We start from the raw sequence: 24821 nt of genomic DNA, 5'->3' as shown, positions 1-24821 counted from the left end.
CTGGGACAGGTTCCCCAGGGAGGGGGTTGAGGCTCCATCCAAGCTCAGACTGGATGTGGTCCTGGGCAGCCTGCTCCAGCTGGAGGTGTCCCTGCTGAATGCCAGGGGGTTGGACAAGATGAGCTTTGAGGGACCCTTCCAACCCAGTGCCATCTGTCAGTCTGCTTTTGGGGCAGCATCTGGGTGTTTCTGGTGTTAGCCAGGGCAAGCTGAGCTGTCAGCCTCTGCCCAGGGAGGGAAGGAGCCAGTACTCTGCTGGAAGGGTTAGCTTGGAGAGCATGGGGATGAGCACAGAGCATCACAACCACCCTGTCATGGAATACAAGGGAAGGACAGACAGTCTTTGTGCATCACACCAAATCCCAGCATGCTGGGGGTTGGAAAGGACCTCCAGAGATCACCCAGTGCAACCCCCCCGCTCCAGCAGGGCTCCCACAGCAGCTTGCCCAGCAGCACAATGGCCACGGGGGGTTGGAAGCTCTGCACAGAAGGAGACTCCACAGCCTCTCTGGGCAGCCTGCTGCAGGGCTCCAGCAGCCTCACACCAAAGAAGCTTCTCCTCCAGCTGAGCTGGAGCATAAGGGAGCTGCCCTTCTCTGGCCCGAGCTCTGAGCGTGACCTGCTGCCTGCTGCTTAAGTTCCTTTGGTTTTTTAATCCAGGCTGCCCTAATTCCTCAGCCTGGCTGCTGGATGCAGATGAGTCACTCCATGGTGCTTTGAGGAGGTGATGTGACAGGAGGCTGCCTAGAAAGCTGCCCTTGCATGCAGCAGCTCTCTCTGTGCTGTTCCTCTGCGGGCAGATGCCAGCCTCGGGTCACTCGGAAAGCTTTCCGCCTCGCCGAGAGCCGCGGGAAGGAGCTCGTCATTGTTCTGGGCTGACCTTCCTGCTCCAGATCAAGGCAACTCCTCCAGCCTTGGGTGGAGAGAGCAGCTAGATCCCCATCTCAGCTGGTGAGGGGGTGGGTGGGAGGCTTGCTTTGTTGGTGGCCACGTTTCGCCGGTGCACGTGGCTGCAGGCAGCGCAGCGGCTCCCAGCGCTTCGCGCGCGGCCAGCGCCGCTGCCCGGACACCGCTGAGGCTCCTCTGGGCAGGGCCACCAGCACGCCAAGTGCAAGGGAAGGAAAGTCCAGGGGAAGGCTGAGGGCTGGAATCGAGACTCAGAATGGCCCTGTGAGCTGTTTGGCTCGCAGGGTCTAGTTTGGGGCTCCCCAGTTCAAGAGAGACTGGGGAGAGTCCTGTGGAGGCTATGAGGCTGTCACCTGATGGATTCTCATCCTTGGGTGAGGCCTTGAGCAGCCTGGACTAGTGGGAGGTCTCCCTGCCCATGGCAGGGGGGGGTTGGAGCTGAGTGGTCTGGAAGCTCCCTTCCAACCCAAACCATTCTGGGGAGGAGCAGTGGAGGTTGAGGAGGGCTGCAGGGATGTTTGTGCCGGGAGCTGGGAGCAGCCGCGCAGCCCTCCCTTGTTTCTCTCCCACTCCCAGCTCTAAAAGAGGCCCTCTCCACCACCCCCTGTGCCCCCCCTGTGTACACACATACCATTGCTGCCTCTCCCTGTAGCCAGCCTCCTGCTGCAGTGGTTAGGTCAGACAATGAGGCTTTCATTTCCAAAGGGCTTCTTCCACCGGGCAGCAGCCCTCCGGTGGGTTCGCAGCGGCCAGGGGAAGTTGGGATCCTTCTCATTCCCACGGCCCTGGGGAGGGCAGGGCTGGAAACCCCCCATCAGGGCACCCCCTGGAGAAAGGAAGCAGCAGAAACTGCAAAGCATGGGCAGGAGCAGCCTGCTGGGGGGAGCAGGAGGTGGCCATAAAATCACGGAATTGGTTGGGTTGGAAGAGACCTCTAAGGTCATCGAGTCCTAACCTCTGACCCAACCCCACCATGGGCACCAAACCATGGCCCCAGCTGCCACAGCCAGAGGTTTCCTGAGCACCTCCAGGGCTGGAGGCTCCACCACCTCCCTGGGCAGCCTGTTCCAATCCCTGACCACTCCTGCAGCAAACATTTTTCCTCATGTCCAACCTAACCCTCCCCTGGCACAATCTGAGGCCATTTCCTCTCCTTCTATCACCTGACAGAGCCTCATCCTTCTGAGGCAGCTCTCCTGCAGCTGAAGTGCTCCCTGCTCTGTGCAACCTGCTCTGGGTGAACCTGCCCTTGCAGGGAGCTTGGACTAAATGAGCTCCAGAGATCCTTTCCACTCCCTGTCGTTCTGTGGTCTGGATCTGACCTCTGGGTGATGCTTGCTGAGGTGGGAGCCACCACACCCCAGCACAGAGCAGGAGCCCTGGAATTAAATTCACCTCCCTACTCTCTGATCTCAGGTTGGAGCTATCTAGGGCACGACTCAACTGCCAGCAGCCTTTTAATTAGGCAGGGGTGGGAAGTCAGGGATGGATTCCTGGCTTCTCTGCTGGAGTTTGCCTGCACCTTCTGCTCTCAGCCCTGCAGCATGGCCTGGCTGAGGTGCCAGCTCGAGAGCCCTCCCCTTTGGAAGCAGTTCTTCATCTTGCTGGCCTGTGCCACCCAACCACATCAGCTTCTGCTAATATTTGTTCTAGGAAACACTTGGTTGCTGTGTGGCTGAAGTGGAGCTGAGGACTCCTGCCCTGTCCCTGTGCCCTGCTCCCTCCCCTGAGCTGCTGCAGGTTTAACCTTCTCCTGTGTGTCCTGTCCTAGCAGGGCTGGCAGAGAAGGACTAAGGAAGGGATTGTCCCCCTGTACCCAGCAGTGCTGAGGCCACAGCTTGAGTGCTGGGTTCAGTGTTGGGCTTCTCACTGCAAGGACATTGAGGAGCTGGAGCAGGTCCAGAGAAGGACAACAGAGCTGGGGAAGGGTCTGGAGAGCAGGGCTGGGGAGGAGCAGCTGAGGGAGCTGGGGGTGGTCAGCTTGGAGAAGAGGAGGCTGGGGGGAGACCTTCTGGCTCTCTACAGCTCCCTGAGAGGAGGCTGGAGCCGGGTGGGGGTTGGGCTCTTCTCTGAAGGAGGAAGCAACAGGCCTCAAGTTCCACCAGGGGAGGTTTAGGTTGGACATTAGAAGAAACTTCCTGACTGAAAGGGTTGTCAAGGCCTGGCAGAGGCTGCCCAGGGAGGTGGCTGAATCCCCATCCCTGGAGGGGGTTCAGAGCTGTGGTGCTGAGGGCCATGGTCCAGCCCCAGCCGTGGCAGAGTGAGAGAACGATCGGAGTCGATGACCTCGGAGGTCCCTTCCAACCCAAACCATCCTTCCAGCTCACTTGAGCTAAGCTGGAGGCTGCAGGCAGTGTGTGGATGGTTCCTTCCTCTCCCATCCTGCCAGCCAAGGGTGAGCTGCCTGGAGAGCTTCAGGCTTCCTCAGGGAGAGGCAGCTGCTGCTTGCCAGCCTCCGCAGGCTCCTCACAGGCAGCGTGGGGAGCTGCAGGATGTGGCACTGGGAAACTTGGCTCCCAGGGAAGCTCCAGGTTAAACAAGGACCTGCTGACACCTCCTCCTGGCTGCATTGACTTGTCTCCCCACCTGACAGATCTGGGGGCATGGGGATAGGGATGGAGCCCCTGCAGATGGCACACAGTTCCCTCCTCCTTCCCTCCCGTGATGAAGCCTCCCAGTTTAATTAGAGGCAGCAATGGGAGAACCTCAGCCTTATTATTCCATCCCAGCAGGGCACCAGTAGCATTCCTTGGATGTCAAAAGGAGGATTAAATTAGTCTGCAAGTGAGGGTTTTCTCCTCCTTCCCGTCTAGGGGAGGGTGTTAAGCCTCCTAAATCACTGTGGTGCTCAATGCCTTTGGTCCCTCCTCCTCCCCCGGTCCCTGCCAGAGGCCTTGCCTGCAGCTTTTGGGGGGGGGGCTGCAAATCCCTGGCTGGGTGGAGGAGAAGAGAGGGGCTGGAATTGCTTGGCATAATTGCTCCCTTCCCAGGTGCATTAAGAAATGAAGGAGGGTTCTGGAGGAGCAACCTTGGTGTCCCTGCCCCTTCCTGCTTGCAGGGGCCAGGTGATGGCAGCTGGCACCGAGCTTTGCTCTGCTGAGCTTGCCCTGGCAGGTTGAGCAACTGCTCCTGGGAGGGCTTGCTCCAGATTTGGTGTGCCTGGAGAGGAATGGGCACCTCCCCAGCTCGGAGCTGGCTAGCCAGGGTGTGTTCTGGCACTCCAAGTGTGGAACAGGTGTCCAAAAGAGAGGGAGAGATCCCACTGGGGTTGGTTGCTCACCTGTAGGCAGCTGTGGGGTGATGTTGCCCCTTTTTGAGGCTCTTCTGTGTGCTCTCTGGGCATGGCAGGGTGCAGGGCTTGGGCCATCCTGGCATCCCTCTGCTGGGTGCTGTAGAGCTGTAAAGATCTTATCTGTGGGTTAAGCAGAAGAATGGAATCCAGAGCTGAGCTGGGTGAGCCAGGAGAGCAGCAACCCTCTCCTTTCCCCCAGTGGCTAGAAGTCAAGGGTGAAGCACAGCAGACCCTCTTGTGCTGGCACCTTGGGGTCTCTGCTGACCCCCAGGAGAGGTAAACAGAAGTGTGGCTGCCGCCGTGGTGTCCCCAGAGTGCCTTTGAAGGTGGAGGACGATCTGAAGGCTTCTCTGCTCCTTCCTCCAAAAGGGACCACGTTGAGTCCCCATGGGACTTGATAAGAATCAAGTATTTGATGTTGAAGTAAACAAACCTGGATTGTTCCTCCAGAGCTGGAGCTGGGAGTACAAACAGCAGAAATCCTGGCGGTGCCTCGCGGCAGGCTCCGAGCCTGGGCTGCTTTTGATGTCTCTTTGTTGACCACTTTGGGGCAAGAGAAGCACTGATTGGGGCCAGTTGGCACAGCCTGCATGCTTCAGGAGCTGCTCTTCCAGAGATTCATAGCATGGGTTGGGTTGGGTTGGGAGGGACCTTCAAGATCAGCCAGTTCCAAGCCCCCTGCCATGGGCAGGACACCTCCCACCAGCCCAGGCTGCTCAAGGCCTGGCCTGGAACACCTCCAGGGAGGGGGCAGCCACAGCCCCCCTGGGCAACCCCTTCCAGTGTCTCCCCAGCCTCACTGGAAAGAATTTCAGACAGCCCAGAGCATCCCCCTGGTTGCAGCTTGTCAGACATCTCCCTCTTCACTCCTCTTAGGAAAGGCCTCGGAGCTGCTTTGCTGAATGGATGTGAAACTGGCCCCTGGCTTCTGCTGAGCTCTTTCTCCTCTGCTTTCAAAGCCTTGTGCCCCAGCTCCTGCTCCTCCCCAGCTTTTCCCCCCAGGGAGTGATGGCTGAAGGCTTTGGGGAGTCTCTCCCCTCTCCAGGCTCGTTGTGGTGCTGGCTGCTGTGAGCAGAGAGTGCTCATCCCCTGTTTATTCCCAGCTCATTCCCTGTTTGCTTTCATTTTGCTGTGTGTGAAACCGAAGCCTTGGCTCAAAATGGAGTCGAGAGACAGCTCTGCCGCTCGCCTTTTCCAGCAGGCGTTGGAGCTGCTGGAGCTGTGGGGTGTGACTGAGGGAGCTGTGGAGCTTCTGCTGGGTGAGGAACATCCTGACTGAGCTGTGCTTTGGGAGGGGAGGAGATGCTTGGATCTGGAGCAGGGCAGGGTTGGCAGAGCCGCAGCTTGGGGCTGTTCCTGCCACCTCCTTTCTCTTGCAGATGCTGTCTGGACCTACCTCTCTTCCCTTTCCCTCCCAAGGACTTGCTGCATGAGGAGCATCCCTGGGGTCCCTTCCAGCCCCAACAGTGCTATGCTTGAGGCAGTTAGCAGCATGCCTGACTCCTTCTCCCTTCTTCTTTCCTCTGCAGCTGGTCAGCGAGAAGGTTGGAGGGGCTGAAGGGACCAAGCTTGATGATGACTTCAAGGAAATGGAAAAGGTGAGTAAGGGGTCAAGAGAGACCTCTCAAAGTGTCCATCCAGCTCCTCTGTGCCCTTGCTGCAGCCCTGAGCTGCTCTTCACTGCTGCTGGCTCACCTTATCTCCCCTACAGAAAGTGGACCTGACCAGCAAGGCAGTTACAGAAGTCTTGACCAGAACAATAGAGTACCTCCAGCCCAACCCAGGTGAGTGCCTGGAGCTCTCCTGTCTCTTTCCTACTGCCCCCAGTTTTCCAGGGAAAGGCTCAGGGTGGCAGAGAGGCATCAGAGAGAACCTTTTAGGCTTGGAGCTATTGGTCACCAGCCCACGTTTGAGATCAGCTGAGGATCCAGATCCCCCTTCAGCCCTGCGCTGCCTCCCTGGGCTGTAGGCTGCTGCTGTTGCTGTTGGGTGGGGAAAGGACAGACACAGCCTTCAGCTGGGCCCTTGAGAAGCCCTGAGGTGGACCTGTTTTTCCTGGGATGTGCAGGAAAGAAGTGGCATCTCTGTGCTGGGAATTGGTGGCTGGCTTTGTCCTGGAGCCTTCTGTGCTGCATGCTTCCAGCCAGCTCATTGAGAGAGCGCTCCAGGCCTAGGGGAGGGCTGAGGAAACTCCTTTTGGCCTTCACTGGTGAAGCTGGGGGGGGAGGGGGGAAACTATTTTTTGCTTGCTGCCTTGGAAAAGAAACTTCACTTTTCAGAGCAAACATTTCTGGTGGCTGAAGACAAAAGGGACTTCTTGGCTTTGGGTGTAGCTTGAGGGGAGGGAAAAGGCAGGGGGAGGAGGCGGGGGGGAAAGAGGAAAGAATGAAGCTGGCAGCAGCCAGGAGCTGCTGGCAAGTGCCAAGTGATTGCAAACACGGCTGTGGCTGTTTGTGTGCCAGCTTCCAGGGCCAAGCTCAGCATGCTCAACACCATGTCAAAGATCCGTGGGCAGGTGAAGAACCCTGGCTACCCGCAGTCGGAAGGGCTGCTGGGGGAGAGCATGATCCGCTACGGCAAGGAGCTGGGAGACGACTCCAACTTCGGTGAGTGGCCCCTGGGGCCGGCTCCCCCCGGCGCTCTGCCGCTGCCAGGTTCCCCAGCCGCCCCTCTGGAGGTCGTGGAAGGCTTGTGTGAGCTTCTCAGGCACGGAATGGAAGGGTGGTTTGGGTTGGAAGGGGCCTCCAAGGTCAGCGACTCCGATCGCTCTCTCACGCTGCCACGGCGGGGGCTGAAGCGTGGCCCTCGGCAGCACAGCTCTGAAACCCCTCCAGGGATGGGGATTCAGCCACCTCCCTGGGCAGCCTCTGCCAGGCCTTGACAACCCTTCCAGTGAAGAACTTTCTTCTGATGCCCAACCTCCCCTGGTGCAACTTGAGGCCATCTCTTCCTGTCCTGTTGCTTCGTCCTTCAGAGAAGAGCCCAACCCCCAGCTGGCTCCAGCCTCCTCTCAGAGAGCTGTAAAGAGGCAGAAGGTCTCCCTCAGCCTCCTTGACCTCAGGCTGACCACCCCCAGCTCCCTCAGCTGCTTCTCCTCAGCCCTGTTCTCCAGACCCTTCCCCAGCTTGGTTGCCCTTCTCTGGACCTGCTCCAACCCCTCAATGTCTTTCTTGTAATGAGGAGCCCAAAACACCCAACAGTACTTGAGAGCTCCTCAGGAGGTTTGTAGCCTTCCTCCCTGCCAGGGTGACAGTGAAGGGGCAAGCAGAGCCCAAGTGTCCTGGATCCCAGTCTGTGACTTCACATCCAAACCCACCTCTTCTTGCTTTCTGAGGTGAAGTTACACATAGGGGAAGGCCCTCCCCTGCTCCTCAGCTGAAGAGCCATGACGTGGGCAGCTGATTGAGCCAGATTTGGGCCTTGACAGGGCAGTTTCCAGAGCTCTTCTCCAGGGAGGCTGTAGCCAAGAACTGGTTTTTCGTGGCAGTGTGACTTGCAGGGAGGAGGAGGAGGAGGAGGAGGAGGAAGGGACAACAACAAGGACAAAGCCTTTGGGTGACATCAGTTTAAATCCATGAGCACATCAGCCCCTGCACGTGACAGCCCTGCTGCAGTGCACAGCTGGCTGCTGGCTCCCAGCACAGGGAGGAGCTTGGCCTTGGGAAAGTCAAAGAGCTTTGGCTGCTCTGTGGGAGTGACGAAGGACCTGAGAGGGTCCCTGGCCAGCTCGCAGCCCTGGATCCCTCTTGGCTTGCAGGAACTGACAGACAGAGAGGGGGAAGGAAGTTTTTTAGGAGCACACACCAGGGCTGATTTCCTGGAATGGCCTCTCTTGAAAGGACCACTTCACTTGATCATTTCTCTGTTCCCACTGCACCCTTCCTAGGAGGGGTTATCTGGAGTTCCCACAGCTGAAGGCGTAGGTCATGGAGTGATTAAGGTTGGAAAAGGCCTCTGAGGTCATCAAGTCCAACCTTCTACCCAGCATCTCCTGTTCCAGTGCCTGACCCCTCCTGCAGTAAAGAAATTCTTCCTTAATAATAACTTTTCTTGTCTGCTACCTCTTCTTGTCCATGTTCCTATTGGATCTATCTATTTGATAGATATTAGATAGATACCTCTTAGATATATCTATTAGATAGCTATTAGATACCTATTAAATACATCTAGTAGATAGCTACCTATTAGATACATCTGTTAGATAGATATTAGGTAGATATCTATTAGATACCTATTAGATACATCTGGTAGATAGATACTAGGTAGATATCTATTAGATACCTATTAGATACATCTGGTAGATAGATACCTATTAATCTATTGGAAATTAGATAGATACCTATCAGATACATCTGGCAGATAGCTAGCTACCTATTAGATCTATCTATTGAATAGCTGCCTATTAGATATCTGTTAGATATTTATCTAATCTATAATATATTAGGAAGAAATTCTCTCCAGAGGGGCTGGGGAGGCACTGGCACAGGTTGCCCAGGGAGGCTGTGGCTGCCTCCTCCCTGGAGGAGTTCAAGGCCAGGCTGGATGAGGTCTTGAGCAACCTGGGCAAGCTGGAGGTGTCCCTGCCCATTGCAGGGAGGTTGAAACTGGGTGAGCTTGAAGGTCCCTCCCAACCCAACCCCTTCTCTGAATCTATGGATCTCTAAAAGGTGGAGGTCCTGAGGCTGAGGCTGGGCTCTCTTCAGTAGTGTCCAGCAACAGGACAAGGGGCAGCAGGGCACAAACCTAGAACCCAGGAGGTTTCACTTGAAATGAAGGAGAAACCTCTTTGGTGTGAGGCTGCTGGAGGCCCGGAGCAGGCTGCCCAGAGAGGTTGTGGAGTCTCCTCTGCAGAGCTTCCAACCCTGCCTGGATGTTTTGCTCCTGGGCAAGCTGCTGTGGGTGCCCTGCTGGAGCAGGGGATTGGGTCTCCTTCCAGGGATCCCTTCCAACCTCTGCAGTTCTCTGGTGCTCTGATTCCTTCCTGCAGCTGGACAGCAGAGCCATGCTCTCACTTCACCCTCCCTTTCACTTGGGCATTCTCCTGTGCTGAGGCAGTGCTGCACTGCTTGGCTTGCCAAAGCTGCCCAGGAATCATTCAGTCTATAAATGGTTTCCACTGGAGTGAATGAAAGCCAAGAGTAAAAGATGCTTTGCTGCAAGTCCTCCTGGCTTAACTGCCTTTGTGGCAGGAGCCTTAGAAAAGCACAACACTAAATAGGTTTCAGTAGGCACTTTGAGCTCTTTAATTCAGCAGGGGGGAGGAGGAGGAGGAGGGAGGGATGAGGTTGGCCTGGGAGAGGTTAGTGTCTGAAATAAATAAAAGGCTGCAGGTTGGCTGCCAGCAGCTGGGGGAACTTAGAGAAAATAAGTTGGTCAGAGGCTCTCTGGGCTTCAAATTGTCTGGACCAAAGGCTGGCTCAGACTGAGCATGCCTCTGCCCCAGGCTCCTCTTGCCAGCCCTGGCCAAGGTTAAAGCTCTGCACGGCCAACCAGCAGCTCAGCAGCACACTGAGCTGACAGGGAGCCTAAAAATAATGCTTCAAAAAAAGATATTTTTACCTTTTCCTTCCTCTGTGTGGTTGGTAGAGGCTGTTCCTGCTTTTGCAGAGGACAAAGATGGAAGTGTGGTGGTGAGGTCCCTTGGCAGGCAGTACCCAGCGGCGCTCGCCTGCCCCGTGCCAGCCTGGGAGACCTGCTCCAGATCATCCTGGGGGGGGGTGGGCTGGGAGACAGAGCTTGGACTGGCTGGGAGGCCTGGCAGAATGGCTCTGCAGGCAGCCCCCAGGGGCTTGGGCTCCCTCTAACTGCCTTGGGCCCTTCTCCCTCTCCCTGCAGGCGATGCACTTATCGATGCTGGGGAGTCCATGAAGCGCTTGGCTGAGGTGAAGGACTCCCTGGATATTGAAGTCAAACAAAACTTTATTGATCCCCTCCAGAACCTCTGTGACAAAGACCTGAAAGAGATCCAGGTAAACACCTCCCATCTTTCTCCTCTCCTCTTCATCTCCTCCGTTTCTGGCCTCTCCTTGCCCCTCCATTTGACCTCTGGCTTTGTCACGGTGGGAACCAAGGCCTCGTGTGGCACTGGGGCTGTTCCCCTGCACTGTGCTTCCCCTCACTGGGGTTTCCTCTCTGCTCAGCACCACTGCTGCTACAGCCCCAGCTGCTAAGGCTGGAGACAGCTTTGAACAGTTCTTCATTTACCCTACATGGAGGCCACAGTGGAAGTGGGACCCAAGAAGTGCTCTGGGCCTGCTGGGTTTGGTTCTTTGTGCCTTCAGCTCCCAGCCCTGCTGCAGCCTGGCATTAAGCTTCACCACCCCCTTTACAGCTGTGCCCTCTGTCCTCTTAGCACCTGGATGCCACAGCACAGCTTCCAAGCCAGGATCAAGCTTCCCTCTAGGTCAAGCATCATTTTGGTGTCTCACTGTGGAGACACAGAGCTAAGTCCATGCAAGGCATGGCCAGGCTGTGTAATAGGATCCATCCCAACCTTGTAGCTTCCAGGGCAGCTCTCTGGAGTAAATTTTCACTTAGAGTGGTGTCCCAGATAAAGTAACTGCCAGCTACTGTTCCAGTGGTTATCACCCTTCCAGTTCTGCAGGCTGCCTGAGAGCTGATTCAAACAGCCCTGCCCTAAGCAGTTAGGGGATGCAGTGCCCAGAGCCTGCCCCCCAACTCCTGAGCTCCAGAGATCTCTCTTGCCTCTTCTGGGCCAAATTTTCATCTTCCTCCAAAGGTCTGTGTGAGGAGCAGGCCTGGTGCTGCTGCTCCCCCAGTGCTTTCCCTCCAGCTCCCAGCTGGATGGGGCTGAAATCACATCCCCAGACCAATTGGTTGTTTCTCAGTTAAAAGCCTCCCTCCCCTCAAGCCTCAGCAGTGATCCTCTGCCAAACTGAGTTGGGATGGTCCACTCCTCCCTGTCATCTGGCAGCAGCCCTGCCCTGAAGCTCTCCACCATGCCCTGGAGCCTCTCCAGGGGCCAGCCAGAGGTGGAAGCCACAGGAGCCTGTGCTCCCCGATCAGGTTTCTGAAATGAATGACCACGGCCTGTAACTAGAGCTGCCTTCCCAGCAGGAGAGCCTGGCTGCTCCCAACCTGGGCCTTTCCCTTCTCCTCCTCCTCCTCCTGCACTGTTGATAACCATCCTCTTCCCAGCACCACCTCAAGAAGCTGGAGGGCAGACGCTTGGACTTCGACTACAAGAAGAAGCGCCAGGGCAAGATCCCCGACGAGGAGCTGCGGCAGGCCATGGAGAAGTTTGAGGAGTCCAAGGAAGTAGCAGAGACCAGCATGCACAACCTCCTAGAGACTGATGTGAGTGCTCTGGGGGCAGCACCAGCTCCTCCAGCTGGGCTGAGAGAGGCTGGGTGGGATCCTGTGCACAACAGGGCGAGGGAGGCAGGAGTCAGACGCTGGCTGCCGCTCTGCTGCTGCTGGGTTTTTGCTCCTGGGAAAAGAAGCCCAGATCTAAGCACCCAGCAGCTGGCTTGGTGAGCCTCTGGTCCTTTCTGTAGCTCCTCTTCCTGAGGCAGCTCTTGGCTGGATTCAGGGAATGGTTTGGCTTGAAGAGACCTTCAAGATCATCCAGTTCCAAGCCCCTCCCACCAGCCCAGGCTGCTCAAGGCCTCATCCAGCCTGGCCTGGAACACCTCCAGGGAGAGGGCATCCACAGCCTCCCTGGGCAACCTGTTCCAGTGCCTCACCACCCTCACTGAAAAGATTTTCTTCCTCATCCCCAGTCTCAGTCTGCCCTCCTCAAGCTCCAGTGTGGTTTGTGCCACACAGGTCTCTCCTCAGCGTGCCACTGGCATTGGCTTTGGGCAGGATTTGAGCACCTCACTAAGGCCAGAGGGTGGTTGGAAGTGCCCTGCTGAGTCTTGGCCAGTGCCTGCCCTCTTTAAATCACAGAACAATGGGGACTGAAAGTGACCTCTTGAGGCCATCTCATCCAACCTCCCTGCTGAAGCTTCTAACCCAAATCCCACACCACCTTCTCCCTTCCTCAGGGAGGTCGCCCTTCGTACACGTTCCCCAGGAGGGCCTCAGCCCCTCTGTGCAATGCAGGAGCCTCCCATCAGCTGGGGAGGGTCACTCATCCCAGCCTGGTGTGACTCTTGCAGATTGAGCAGGTGAGCCAGCTCTCAGCCCTGGTGGATGCCCAGCTGGACTACCACCGGCAGGCTGTGCAGATCCTGGACGAGCTCGCGGAGAAGCTCAAGCGCAGGTGAGTCTGGAGGGGCTGCAGGCACTCACATCCCACAGCCCCAAGCCCTCCTGCCCCACTTCACAGAATCCCAGCATGCTGGGGGTGGAAGGGACCTCTGGAATCATCTAGTCCAACTCCCCTCCCTCCAGCAGGGCAGCCACAGCAGCTGCCCAGCAGCACAATATGCAGGGGGGGGTTGGAAGCTCTGCACAGAAGGAGACTCCACAACCTCTCTGGGCAGCCTGCTCCAGGCCTTGGCCACCCTTGGGGGGAAGAAATTGTTCCTTATGTCCAACCCAAGCATCCTCTGCTGCAACTTGAGGCCATTTCCTCTTGTCCTGTTGCTTGTTCCTTCAGAGAAGAGACCAAAACCCCAGCTGGCTCCAGCCTCCTCCCAGGGAGCTGTGGAGAGCAATGAGGTCTCCCTCAGCCTCCTTTTCTCTATGCTCAACACCCCCAGCTCCCTCAGCTGCTCCTCCCCAGCTCTGTTCTCCAGACCCTTCCCCAGCTCTGTTGCCCTTCTCTGGATCTGCTCCAGCCTCTCAATGTCCTCCTTGGAGTGAGGGGTCCAAAACTGAACCCAATATGTGAGGTGTGGCCTCAGCAGTGCTGAGCACAGGGGGACAATCCCTGCCCTGGACCTGCTGGCCACAGCACTGCTGATCCAAGGCAGGGCTGTGTTAGACAAGAACCAGTTGTGTTTATGGAGGGAACCTGGGCATTGGCCATGAGATCAGGGCCTCCCAGCTGCCCTGGAGACCAGAAGAGAATGCAGCATGGTGGGGGTGTCGTGATGGCCTCGTGGCCACGGTGGGAGAGCAGCTGAATCACCTCCTTCAAGGCAGGCATCTGTGAGTCCTCATTTTCCAGCAAGCCCTGCTCCAGCTGGAGCTCCCCTGGCAGCCCCTGCTGCAGGTGGCCCTGCCCTGTGTGCTGTGGAGCTGAGAGCCACGTGAGCTGGTGAGGGGTGGCTGGGTGCCTGGCACACAGGAGCAGGCAGAGCCTTGGAGCTGCCTGGTCTTGCTGCCTTCCCTGCCCCTCCTCCAGTGCCTGACCTCCACAGAGGCCCTGGGGAACGTGCAGTGGCTGCCAGGGTGCCAAGAAACACAAAGGTGCTGTTGAAATACCCTTTGAGCTGCATCACACCACTGCCAGACCTTGCATGGGTGCCCTTCCTGCTGCTTGGTCTCACCTGAGCCAGCATCTGCCCAGACCCTGGGCCAGGGAAGGGGAAGGTGGATTCCTTACATCTGGGGATTGCCTGTGGAGCTGGGGATGTGCCTTCCTCAGCCTGGCACATGGTGGATTCAACAGAGCTAAGGTGGCTTGGCTGGAGCCCCAGGGTGGCTTGGATGGAGTCAAGGTAGCTTGGACAAAGCCAGGGCAGCCTCTCTACTTCTCAGAGCCATCTGGCAGTGCTGCCCTGCTGCCCTTCCCTCCTAGAAGAAACTGCTGAGTGGATCCTGTGTCTGGTTTGAGTTAAGGAGAGCTGGGAGGATCCTGCCAAGTGTGAGCTCTGGAACTGCAGCAGGAGTGTCCTCTGCTGGCCTGAACTGCCTGAGACACCTCTGCAGCAAAGCCTGGGGCCCTCTCCAGGGGCCAGGTTACAAACCCTGGGCAAAACCCAGCTCCAGAATGTCCCAGCACAGAGCAGATCCCTGTCTGCAAGGATCCTTGACTGCATTTGCTCCCCTGCCTAGCCATCAAAGGGGAATAACCATCACAGAGTCACCAGAGTGTTCTGGCTGCAAGATCATCCAGTCCAGCCCTGAAGCCAGCACTGCCAGGGCACCACTGAACCATGGCCCTCAGCACCACACCTCCATAGCTCTGAAACCCCTCCAGGGATGGGGACTCCACCCCTGGGCAGCCTCTGGGGGAAGAAATTGTTCCTCACATCCAGCCTTAAACCTCCCCTGGAGGAACCTGAGGCCATTTCCTCTTCTCCTATCAATTGCTTCTTAGAACAGACCAAGCCCCAGCTGGCTGCAGCCTCCTCTCAGGGAGCTGTGGAGAGCAATGAGGTCTCCCCTCAGCCTCCCTTTCTGCAGGCTGAGCACCCCCAGCTCCCTCAGCTGGCTCCTGACAGGATTTGTGCTCTAGATCACCCTGACCTCCTGCTGTTCTCTTTCTTGTTTCAGTTTCTCCTCATTTCTTTCCCTTCTTGCAGAATGAGGGAGGCCTCCTCACGGCCCAAGAGGGAATACAAACCCAAGCCCAGGGAGCCCTACAACTTTGGAGACACCAACCAGACCAATGGGGGCTTCTCTTGCACCCCCACCCCCAAAGCCTCAGGTAAAGTTGTCTCCTCTGTGTGTGTGCCTCTGGAGAAGCCTCCTGGCATGGGGAGGAGCTGCTCTGCTGGTCCTGGTGTGCTGGAGCTGCCTGCAGGAGCTGCCGGCTCTGAAAAGCAGCTCTGAATTTGGGCTGCTTTCTCTTGGGGCCCAGCAGCTGTTGTTACACTGGACTTGGGGGTGGCCCAGTGGGGCCTCCAGCCTGGGCCACTCTCCTGACAGGGCTCTAGACAGGAAAAACAAAAGCTGCTCTCCCTCCCTCCCTCCCTCCTCATCCTCCCTCCCTCCCTGCCTCCCGCTGGTCCTGGCCAGGCCAGTTGGGTTTCTAACACAGCATGTGAGGCCACCTTCCTTCTTTCTCCTCACAGCTCCTCCCTGCAGGCCCTGCCTCCCCCCCCAGCTGCCCCTGTTTTAAGCATGTCTCTTTTTGTTTGGAAGCAGCTCCCTCCTCTTTCCGATCCGACAAGCCGTCCCGGTCCTCCGCCCGGAGCATCCGTGAGTTCCCTCCCTCCCTCCCTCCCTCCTCACTGCATGATGTGTGACCCTAACCTCTTCCCAACCCTCCTTGCTCCTCCTTCCATGCTGCTGCTGCTTGGAGCTGCTAATCCTCCCCTCCCCCCCACGCTGAGCCTTGGCCACTCAGCCTCCAGCCAAACCCCAGATGGTAGCAGATGTCCTCTCCTGGTGCTTCCCCCCCAGAGCCTGGGGGTCTTGGCTCACCTGGAGGGGTTGGCAGCATGCAGGTGTGTCCTGCATGAGGCCACAGGGAGCAGATGCTGCCCCATGAGGTATGAGACACCTCAGGGGCTGCCCTGTTCTCCTTACGAGCACCCAGCCTGGAGCTTGCCCACCCCTGCTTGTGCCACCCCCTCCAACCCCCCTGCTGAGGGCTGGAAGGAGCAGGGAGAGCCCTGGCACACTGGTTTTGTGGTCCCAGCTGGACAGTGAGGATCCTCAGATAGGCTGTGGGGTGACCACAGGTCAGCAATCCTGCTGAAGAGATCTGGTGGGGGGGCCCTGAGGCCAGGCCTGGTGTGTGGCTTGGGGGGGAAGGCTCAGGGTGGTGCAGCAGGGGAGCAGCAGGACATGGGGAGCTTGGTGTGGGACCAGCCTGGCTCTGGGGGAGGTTGTGTGGAGACCATGAAGTGCTGCCTGCTGCTTTTGGTGTTCTCCAGGTTCTCTCCTGGTGCTGAGGCAGAGCAGATGTGGTCAGAGCAGCTGTGGTGGTGCCATTTGTGCTGCTCCCCATGCCCTGGCTGCAGGCTCTGGCAGGGAGGAGAGGGAGTGGGGAGGGGAATGGAGACCCTGCAGACCCTTGGTCCCTTTTCAGCAGCATCTCTACAGCTGCAGAGACAGCAGGAGACCTCCTGGTGGCCTTCCAGTGCTGAAAGGGCTGAGCAGAAAGCTGGGGAGAGACTTTTGAGCAGGGCCTGTTGGGACAGGACAAGGGGAGATGGTTTGAGACTGAGAGAGATTCAGGCTGGAGAGAAGGAAGACCTTTTCTGCTGAGGTTGGTGAGAGCCTGGCCCAGGCTGCCCAGGGAGGTGGGAAATGCCCTGTCAAGGTGAGGCTCACCAGGGCTCTGGGCAGCCTGCTCTAGGTGAGGGATGCCTCTGCTGAGTGCAGAGGGGGTTGGACTGGATGAGCTTTGGAGCTGCCTTCCAACCCAGACCATTCTGTGCTTCTAGGAGACCAACAGGAGAGCTGGGGAGGGATTTCTGACAAGGGCTTGGAGTGACAGGACAGGGGGCAGTGGATTGAAGCTTGAGGAGGGGAGATTGAGACTGGAGAGGAGGAAGAAACTCTTTAGAGTGAGGGTGGGGAGGCACTGGCACAGGCTGCCCAGGGAGGCTGTGGCTGCCTCCTGCCTGGAGCTGCTCAAGGCCAGGCTGGATGAGACCTTGAGCCACCAGGGCCGGTGGGAGCCGTCCCTGCCCAGGGCAGGGGCTTGGAACTGGCTGATCTTTAAGGTCCCTTTCAACTTGATTGGAGACTATGAGAGAGTGGGTGCAGAGGGCTCCATCTCACCTTCTCCCCACCCCCTCCTTTGCCCCCAGCCCCCCTGGACCAGCCCTGCTGCAAGGCTCTGTACGACTTCGAGCCGGAGAACGACGGCGAGCTGGGCTTCAAGGAGGGCAACATCATCACCCTGACCAACCAGATTGATGAGAACTGGTATGAGGGCATGATCCACGGCCAGTCAGGCTTCTTCCCCCTCAACTACGTGGAGGTGCTGGTTCCACTACCTCAGTGAAGCAGCCTCGGCCCCCCCCGGCCCCCCCGGGGCTGCGCCTCCGTTCCGCCGGCGCCGCCTCGCCTCCCCCCCGCCTCGGGGCCAGACTGCCGCCAGGGAACAAGCCAGGAAGGCTCAAACAGGGCCTCTCCCCCCCCCACACTCCCCCCAGCTCCCCCCTCCTCCCCCCCTCCCCCCCCATGAATGTGGTTCTTTGAAGTTTTGGGTTTGTCCTTCTGGTGCTTGACCTTCGGTACTCTGCGCCCTGCCAGCTCCCCCCCGCCCCAGACCTCTCCCAGGGCCCTCCCACAGCCCCCTCCCCACTCTTTGTCTTCCCTTGTTGGGTCAAGTGTTGGGATGAGCCTGGGGGGGAGCTGGGATGCATCCTTCACGGGGAGATGGACAGCCCCATGCAGGGGGGAGTAAGGCAGCCCCCAGCCTCACTTGAGGGGCACCTCCTTGGTCCCCCACCCTGCTGAACACTACCCCTCTCCCTACGGCCCACCACTGCTGCAGGACCCCTGCACTCTCTGGGGGGCTTGGGACTCTCCCAGGGGGCTCAGGGGCTCTCTTGAGCTCTTGGGACTCTCCCAGGGGCCTCAGGGGCTCTCCAGAGGGGTCCAGAGCACTCCTGGGGGACTCGGGGCAGGGAGGCTTTGAGGCACAGCAACACTACAACCTCCATCAAACACTAAACCAGCCCTGCAGTGCAGGTGCTGAGCCCTCCCTGGGGTGCTGAGCCCCGCCTGGGGCTCTGTGCTGTCCCTCCCCACCCTGAAGGGACAGAGCAGGGATGTCCCCTGCCTGCTTTTAGCCCTCCCTGCAGAGCTTGGCTCCCAGGGGCCTGCCCTTGATTTTAGATGGTTTAAGTCCTTTTGCTTTTAGCCCTTGGGCATTTCTTGCTCCAACCTTTCCCCCCATCCCCCTACCCCCACCCCCCCCCCCACCTGGCAGAGCTGGGGGTGATTTGGGAATGGGGGAATTGGGCCTCAGCCCAGGGTCCCACCACAGGGCAGAGCTGAGAGCTGTGCCCAGGGTCAGGGAGCAGGGCTGGAGCTCAGCAGACCCTCGTGTGCCTTTCCTGCACCCCACAGCCCCCCTCCTCCCAGGGTTGGGGGGGACACACAACTGTCCCCCTGCCAGCACTTTGGGTGGGAGAAGGCATTGGACATCTCAGCAGCGCTTCTGCCACCCCCTTGGCCCCAGCCTCACACCATGGGGTCAGGATGGGGCCCAGCAGTGCTCTCCCCAGCCCTCCCTCCGAGGTTTTCCTGGCTAGCAAAGTGGCTTCCCCAGCTCCCCCACCCCAGCTGGGCTCTGGCACCCCTCCTGGGCCAGCACCCCCCCTGCCTGGCTGGGGAACTGAGCACATCCCTGCCCCTGCTGCCGCCCAGCTCCTCTCACAGCCCCCATGGGATGGTTCCCAGCGGTGCATGGTGATGTTTGCTGGCTCCTCATGCTCTGAGCAGGCCACAGTGGTGACCCCAAGTGCAGCCATGGGGGGCTGGGGGCAGCTCCCCATCCCTCCCAGCATCACAGGCAGCCCAAGGGCCTGGTGCCCTCGGGGCCATCACCTCTGTCCCCTCCTTGGTGGGGCCTGGGGTGGCATCCTGGGAGTGCTTGGCTGCTGCTGAGGTGGATGGCAGTGTGTGCTGCCAGCTGGGACAGCTTGGCTCCAGCCTGGCCTGGGCTTCCTTTTTGGGTTGGTTTGGTTTATTTTTGGGGGTCTTGTGTTTGTGTTTTTGGGGTGGGGTTTTTTTTCCAATGGTTTCTCCTGGTTTTTGAGGGAAGAACCATCTGACCCATGACTCTCAACTTGTATCTCTGAATGGAAGTATTAAATGGTTTCTTCTTTCTACCCCCTGCCTCCTCTGTCAGCATCAGAGAGGGCTCCAGGAGGCACTGCAGAGGAGCAGCCTCGGATCCACGCCTTGGGGTTGGGCCCCCAGTGATCTCTGGAGGTCCTTTCCCAGCCCCTCAGCATTCTGTGGTCCTATTCCCCAGGTGCAACTCCCCACCCCCCACCCCAAAGGCAGGCAGCAGGATCTTGGATTCATGGAATTGTTGGGGTTGAAAGAGACCTCTAAGATCATCTGCTCCCAGCCAGCACCTCAGCACCTCCATGGCCACAGGGTTCTGGAACCCCTCCAGGGCTGGGGACTCCACCAGCTCCCTGGGCAGCCTCTGCCAACCCCTGACCACTCTTGCAGCAAAGAAATTGTTCCTCCTCTCCACCCTTAGCCTCCCCTGGCACAGTTTCAGGCTATTTCCTCTCCTATCATCTGATCCTAGGGAGAGGAAACCAATCCCCACCTCACTGCAGCCTCCTCTCAGGGAGCTGTAGAGAGCAAGGAGGTCTCCCCTCAGCCTCCTCTTCTCCAGACTCAACGCCCCCAGCCCCTCCTCCCCAGCCCTGCTCCCCAGCCCCTGATGCCACCCTTGCCACCCACCAGCCTGTGGTGTGCCCAAGCCAGCTGAGCCACGCAGCGGCCACTGCCGCTCAGGAACTGCTCTTTAATCAACTACCACGGCCACAAACAACTGAACAGCCAAGACTCCAACCAGCACCACCACCACCCTCCCCTCACCACTCCCCCAGGGGCAGGGCAGGGGCCAGTGGGGTCCTGGGCCCCCTCCTGGGTGAGCTCCCTGGAGCTGTGGGCGACGCGGTGCCCCCGCAGCGCTGCCCGGCGCCGGCTCTGCCTGAGCCCCTGCCGCTGGGGAGGGGGCTGCAGAGCTGAGCTCTGGCTGCTGGGAGAGGGTCCCTGCCCCGTGCTGAACAGGGGGGAAGGGGCTCCCAGCCCCTCAGCTGCTGAGCTTGAGCAGGCTGTAGATCTGCTCCAGGATGTGGGTGAAGCTCTGGTCTTTGGGGGTGCGGGAGGCCAGGGAGCCCTGGGGTAATTAAACCAGCCCAGTTAATGAACACAGCCCAATTAATGCAGCCAGCAGGGGGGGACTGGAGCTGAGGCCCTTCCTCATCCAGCCCAGCAGAGGAAGCCTCCTCCTCACCTTCAGCTTGTCCAGGTAGGTCTGGTCCTGACTCCACAGCTCCTGGAACTTCACCAGGTCAGGAGCTCCTTTATAGAACTCCACCAGCAGCGTCTGGGGTGGGGGCAGGAGAGGAGCTGCAGGCACCAGGGCTGCCCAGGGGGAGGAGAGGGGCTGCAGACTGCCCAGGGGTAGGGGGCATGCAGGGGAGGAGAGGGGCTGCAGGCACCAGGGGTCAGGCACATTCCCCCACCAAGCCCTGTGGCAGTAAGACCTCAGCAGCAGGGTGGGGATGGAGGTGAGATTGTAACCATCAGCAGGGCAGAGATGGGTGGCAGAGACCTGGCCAGCCCCCCCAGGGGGTCCTTGCTGGGGGGGGTTTGGAGCCCCCCACGCTCACCATCTCCTGCAGGACGTCGTTGGTGAGGAAGCCGTCCTGGATGTAGGCCACCTCCACCTCCATGGGGATGCCGTAGTCATTGGGCCGTTGCTGGGTGGGGGGTGGAGAAGAAAGGGGTGGGTGGGAGTCACCCCCACACCCCCAGCCCTGGAGCCACCCCCATGCCAAGCAGCCTCCCCTGGGGACTGAGCACCACTTACCTCGGGGGGGGGCATCACCCAGAAGGGGGCGATTCTGGACTCCACGCCGGGATTGCCAGGGTAGTAGGGCCCTGGGGGGGGAAGGGGAGATGGAGCTGACGTGGGGAGGGGGCTAACAGCAGCCCCAGCACCCCCAGGCCGGGCAGCTCACCGCAGATGAGGGCCAGGCAGGGCTGGAAGCCGTTGCCGCTGCCCTGCAGCTTGAGCTGATAATCCATCTGGGCATCGATGTCGTGCAGGGAGGGCAGGGCAGGCCCGAAGGGGTGGCTGTGGTACCACCCCACCAGCGACAGCCCCCGCAGGAACAGGCTCTGGCAGATCTGGGGGGGGGCACAAGCTGTGGGGCTGGGTGCCTGGGACCCCCAGGACACTCCCCCAAATGCCAGCATGCTGGGGCTGGAGGGGACCTCTGGAGCTCACCCAGTCCAACCCCCCTGCTCCAGCAGCTTGCCCAGGAGCACAGTGCCCAGGGGGGGTTGGAAGCTCTGCACAGAAGGAGACTCCACAGCCTCTCTGGGCAGCCTGCTGCAGGCCCCCAGCAGCCTCACACCAAATTTCTCCTGTTCAGGTGGAACCTCCTGGGTGCCAGTCTGTGCCCCTTGCTCCTTGTGCTGTCCCTGGGCACCACTGAGCAGTCTGGCTCCCCACCCTTCAGCTCCTGCTGAGCATTGCTCAGCTGCCCTCTGGGCTGCTCTGCTGCAGGCTCTCAGCCCCAGGGCTCTCAGCCTTTGCTCCTCCCAGAGCTGCTCCAGGCCCTTTGTAGCCTCTGTTGGACTCCGTCTCTTGAACTGGGGAGCCCAGAACTGGACCCAGTAGCCCAGATGTGGCCTCCCTAGGGCAGAATAGAAGGAGAGGAGAACCTCCCTCACCCCTCTGGCCACACTCAGTGCCCCCCAGGCCACCATTGGGGCCTTCTTGGCCACCAGGGCTCATCACTGGCTCACGATGAACTTCTGTCCCCCAGCACTCCCAGACCCTTCTCCCACAGAGCTGCTTCCCAGCAGGTCACCTCCCCTGGCCTGGGGCAGGGGCTTGTTCCTCCCCAGCTGCAGGACCCTCCACTTGCCCTGCTTGAACTTGCTGAGGACCTTCTCCCCCAGCTCCCCCAGAGCCAGACCCTGCCCCCCCAGCACCCCCAGGTCTGCTTTACCTCCTCCTCCACCACGCTGGCAGCTTCAGCATCCCCCAGGCGTGTCCGGCAGGGGAAGGCTCGGAGCACCGTCAGCACTGCAGGGGGTGACAGCAGTGAGCGGCTCTGCCCCAGACCGGGGGGACGCCCCCCCAGCCCCCCACCCCCCCCGCTACCTACGCTGGGTGTTGGTGTCCCACCGCCCCCCCAGGTAGCCGACCACTTCGCTCCGCGTCAGGTGGCTGTGGAAGTCCTGAAGGCAAAGGCTGCGGTCAGCGGTGCTGGGGACATCACTGTCCCCACGCGGCCTGGAGGTGACCCCAGCAGCGCCAGGGCTGGCCCGGCCCGGGCAGGAGGCTCACCAGGAGCAGCAGAACGTTGCTGGAAATGGCCACGTTGAAGGGCTGGAACTTGTTGATGGCAGCGAAGGACGTCACCTCCACCAGGGTCTGGGGGTTCCTGGAAGAGCCACAGCCCTGCTGCCGCTGTTCCGTGTCCCCCACCGCCCACCCCCAGCACCCTCGGGGCTGCTGGTGGCACCCTCGGGGCTGCTGGGCCTGGCACTGCCTACCTGGCCGAGTCGCGGGTGCCCAGGGTGCAGTAGCGGACGGGCACCCGGGGTTTGCTCTCCAGCCTCTTCCCCGGGGGGCCAGGATCTGCGGAGCACAGCGTCCCTGTCACCGTGCCAGGGCGCCCAGGGTGCCCTGAGCCCCCCACTGTCCCCCTACCTGTCCCTGCTGGCTCCACCAGGCTCTTGCACTGCTGCTTCTTGCTCTTCTCCTCTGGTTTTTTGGCCACTGCCGGCTCTGGCACGGGCACCCGACCCTCCCTCGGCACCTCCTCCTCTTCCTCCTCAGGCATGTCCTCCTCCTCACCCTCACTGGCCAGGCTCTGTGGGCAGCACGGGATGGCACCTCCCCTGCCACCCACACCAGGGGATGCCTCAAGGGTGCTGGGGAGGGGGTCCTAAACCACCTCCTCTGTGGGCAGCACGGGATGGCACCTCCCCTGCCACCCCCAACAGGGGACCCCCGGGGTGGTGGGGAGGGGGTGCCAGCGCACCTCGTCGGCGGGCGGCGCGTTGGGCTGGTGCTGCCGCAGCCAGGCAGCTTTGTACTGGTCCAGCTTCTGCCCCTTGTAGCGCACGGACGCCCACCCGCAGCCGGACTTCTTGGCAGGGTTCACCAGGCGCTTGCAGTGCGTGGCCCAGGCGCTGGGCGAGTTGAAGACCTGCCCTGTCTCCTGCCAGGTGATGGTCCCATCTGCACCCAGGTCCCCCACGAACTTCTTGCCCTGGGGAGCATGGGGTGAGCTGGGGAGGCACCTGCCAGACCCCTGTCCCCCGTCCCTGTCCCTCATCCCTGTCCCCATCCCAGTTCCCATCCCTGTCCCCCATCTTTGTCCCTATCTCTGTCTCCCGTCCCTGTCCCCATCCCAGTTCCCATCCCTGTCCCCCATCTTTGTCCCTATCTCTGTCTCCCATCCCTGTCCTCATCCCAGTTCCCATCCCTGTCCTCCATTCCTGTCCCCAACCTGTCCCCCATCCTTGTCCCCAACCTGTCCCCCATCCTTGTCCCCCACCCCTGTCCCGGACTCACCAGGTAGTAGATGGAGAGGACACCACGGGCGGGCTCCAGGAGGCCGTCCCGGAGCAGGACCCGGAGGGTGATTCCCCGCCGGGTCAGCAGGGCCCCCCGGGTGCCCCCCGCCGCCTTCGCCCCGCTCCCGGCCTCCGGCTCCGCCTCCGCCTCGTCCAGCCCCGGCTCCAGCTCGTCCTCGTCCTCCTCCAGACACTCGTCCCCACCGGGGGAGGCAGCCCCCAGCGCTGCGGGGTGCGACAACCTGCCATGGAGGGGGCGTCCTCCCCGGGGCAGCTCCCCCGGGTGTCCTCACCGAGAGCACCCTTGGGGCCCTCACTGTGTGCGGGCATGAGGACACCGGGACATGATGACAGAGCCATGGGGACATGAGTGGGGGCCATGGGAACACAGGGACGTGGGGACAGGGCTGGGGGACACAGACGCTAGAGTGTGGGGGACATGAGGACACGACCCTCCTGCCCAGCAGGTCCACAGAGCCTGGACTGGACCCAAAGGGGAGAGGGGCAGGGTGGGTAACAGGACATGGCAAAGCATCCCGGGGGGGTCCTCATTCCTGCCCCACGGGTGAACCCTCATGGGTGTCCTGGAGTGTCCCCAGCCCTGTCCCATGTGTGCCCCACCCCAGTGGGTGCCCCCTCCTCACAAGAGTCCCGAGGTGTCCCCTTGCACAGGTGTCTCAGGGTGTCCCCATCCCTGCACCCCTCCCTGAGTGCCCCAGGACCTCCCCATCCCTTCCTCACCGGTGTCCCAGTCACAGTGTCCCCATCTCTGCCCCACGCGTGCCCCACCCGTGGGTGCCCTCCCCTCAGGAGTATCCCCAGGGTGTCCCCCGACCCGGGGGTGTCCCCACCCCTGCCCCACGACTCTCCTCCCCCCTCGCTTCCCCCGGGGTCCCCTCCACTCACAAGGGCTTCCCCCCCGCCACGGGTGGCCGCGTCTGGAGGTGTCCCCATCCCTGCCCCCCACATTCCTCCCGCCCCCGCCCCCGTGGGTCCCCCCCCGGTCCCGCGCGCCCGCGCACTCGCGTGCGTGTGAGCACGCGCGGCCGGCACACGCGTGCGCGCGCCTGGCGGGGGGGCGGTGTGCAGTGCACGCACACGCAGGTGCAGGGGGGTGCGCGCACGCCTGCCCGCGCCCGCTGCCCGCGCCCGGTGCCCGCTGCCCGCTCTCTCGGTGGTGCCCTGTGCGCGTCCCCGACGGCCGGTGCGTGCCGGGCGCGCCCCCGCCGGTACCTGCCATGTTCCGCCGCTCCCGCCTCCCCCCGGTGCGCGCGGCGGCGGCGACCGGAGGCACGTGACGGGGGGTGGCCCCGCGCGCCCCGCCCCTCCCGCGGGAGGAAGCACGGACGGGAGGGTACCGGCGGCAGCCGGGGGGCGCCGGCACCGGGCGGGGCGCGGATGGACACCGGCACTGGGCGGGGGGGGGGCACGCAGGGACGGACGCTGGCACGGGGGGGACACACGGACACCGGGGGCGCGGGAAACACAAGCACCGATACCGGCCCCGGGGGAACACCGAGGCTCTGCCCCCCGGCCCCGGGGCACAGAGAAGGGGAGGGCCGAGCCCCCG

General features: G+C 60.7%; 2 protein-coding genes across 3 annotated transcripts in view; one reads left to right on the top strand and one right to left on the bottom strand.

The window, feature by feature from the left end:
- The window catches only part of SH3GL1 (SH3 domain containing GRB2 like 1, endophilin A2), a 28407-nt gene extending 11402 nt beyond the window's left edge, over positions 1-17005 (top strand). Inside the window, exons 2-10 of one of the 2 annotated variants that reach the window (XM_054175277.1) lie at positions 5728-5796; positions 5910-5982; positions 6661-6804; positions 10034-10167; positions 11357-11515; positions 12322-12425; positions 14578-14702; positions 15143-15196; positions 16759-17005. In XM_054175277.1, the coding sequence (XP_054031252.1) occupies positions 5728-5796; positions 5910-5982; positions 6661-6804; positions 10034-10167; positions 11357-11515; positions 12322-12425; positions 14578-14702; positions 15143-15196; positions 16759-16955 (1059 nt within the window). In that variant the 3' untranslated portion in view covers positions 16956-17005. The remainder of the gene's footprint in view (positions 1-5727; positions 5797-5909; positions 5983-6660; positions 6805-10033; positions 10168-11356; positions 11516-12321; positions 12426-14577; positions 14703-15142; positions 15197-16758) is intronic. The other variant, XM_054175278.1, reaches the window with a different exon arrangement.
- Positions 17006-19642: 2637 nt separating this feature from the next.
- Positions 19643-24557, bottom strand: MPND (MPN domain containing). The gene is made up of 13 exons (XM_054175206.1): positions 24485-24557; positions 23250-23476; positions 22714-22944; positions 22380-22542; positions 22223-22307; positions 22014-22110; positions 21832-21904; positions 21673-21749; positions 20674-20842; positions 20523-20593; positions 20323-20412; positions 19944-20036; positions 19643-19826 (listed from the first exon to the last, which is right to left on the bottom strand). Exons 1-13 carry the CDS (start codon positions 24489-24491, stop codon positions 19740-19742), a joined length of 1470 nt encoding a protein of 489 aa, XP_054031181.1. The 5' UTR covers positions 24492-24557; the 3' UTR covers positions 19643-19739.
- Positions 24558-24821: the final 264 nt, after the last annotated feature.

Source organism: Dryobates pubescens, chromosome 31 (assembly GCF_014839835.1).
Source record: "Dryobates pubescens isolate bDryPub1 chromosome 31, bDryPub1.pri, whole genome shotgun sequence".
NCBI lineage: Eukaryota > Metazoa > Chordata > Aves > Piciformes > Picidae > Dryobates > Dryobates pubescens.
Note: the sequence above shows the minus strand (reverse complement) of the source record. Positions and strands in the feature narration are given on the sequence as shown.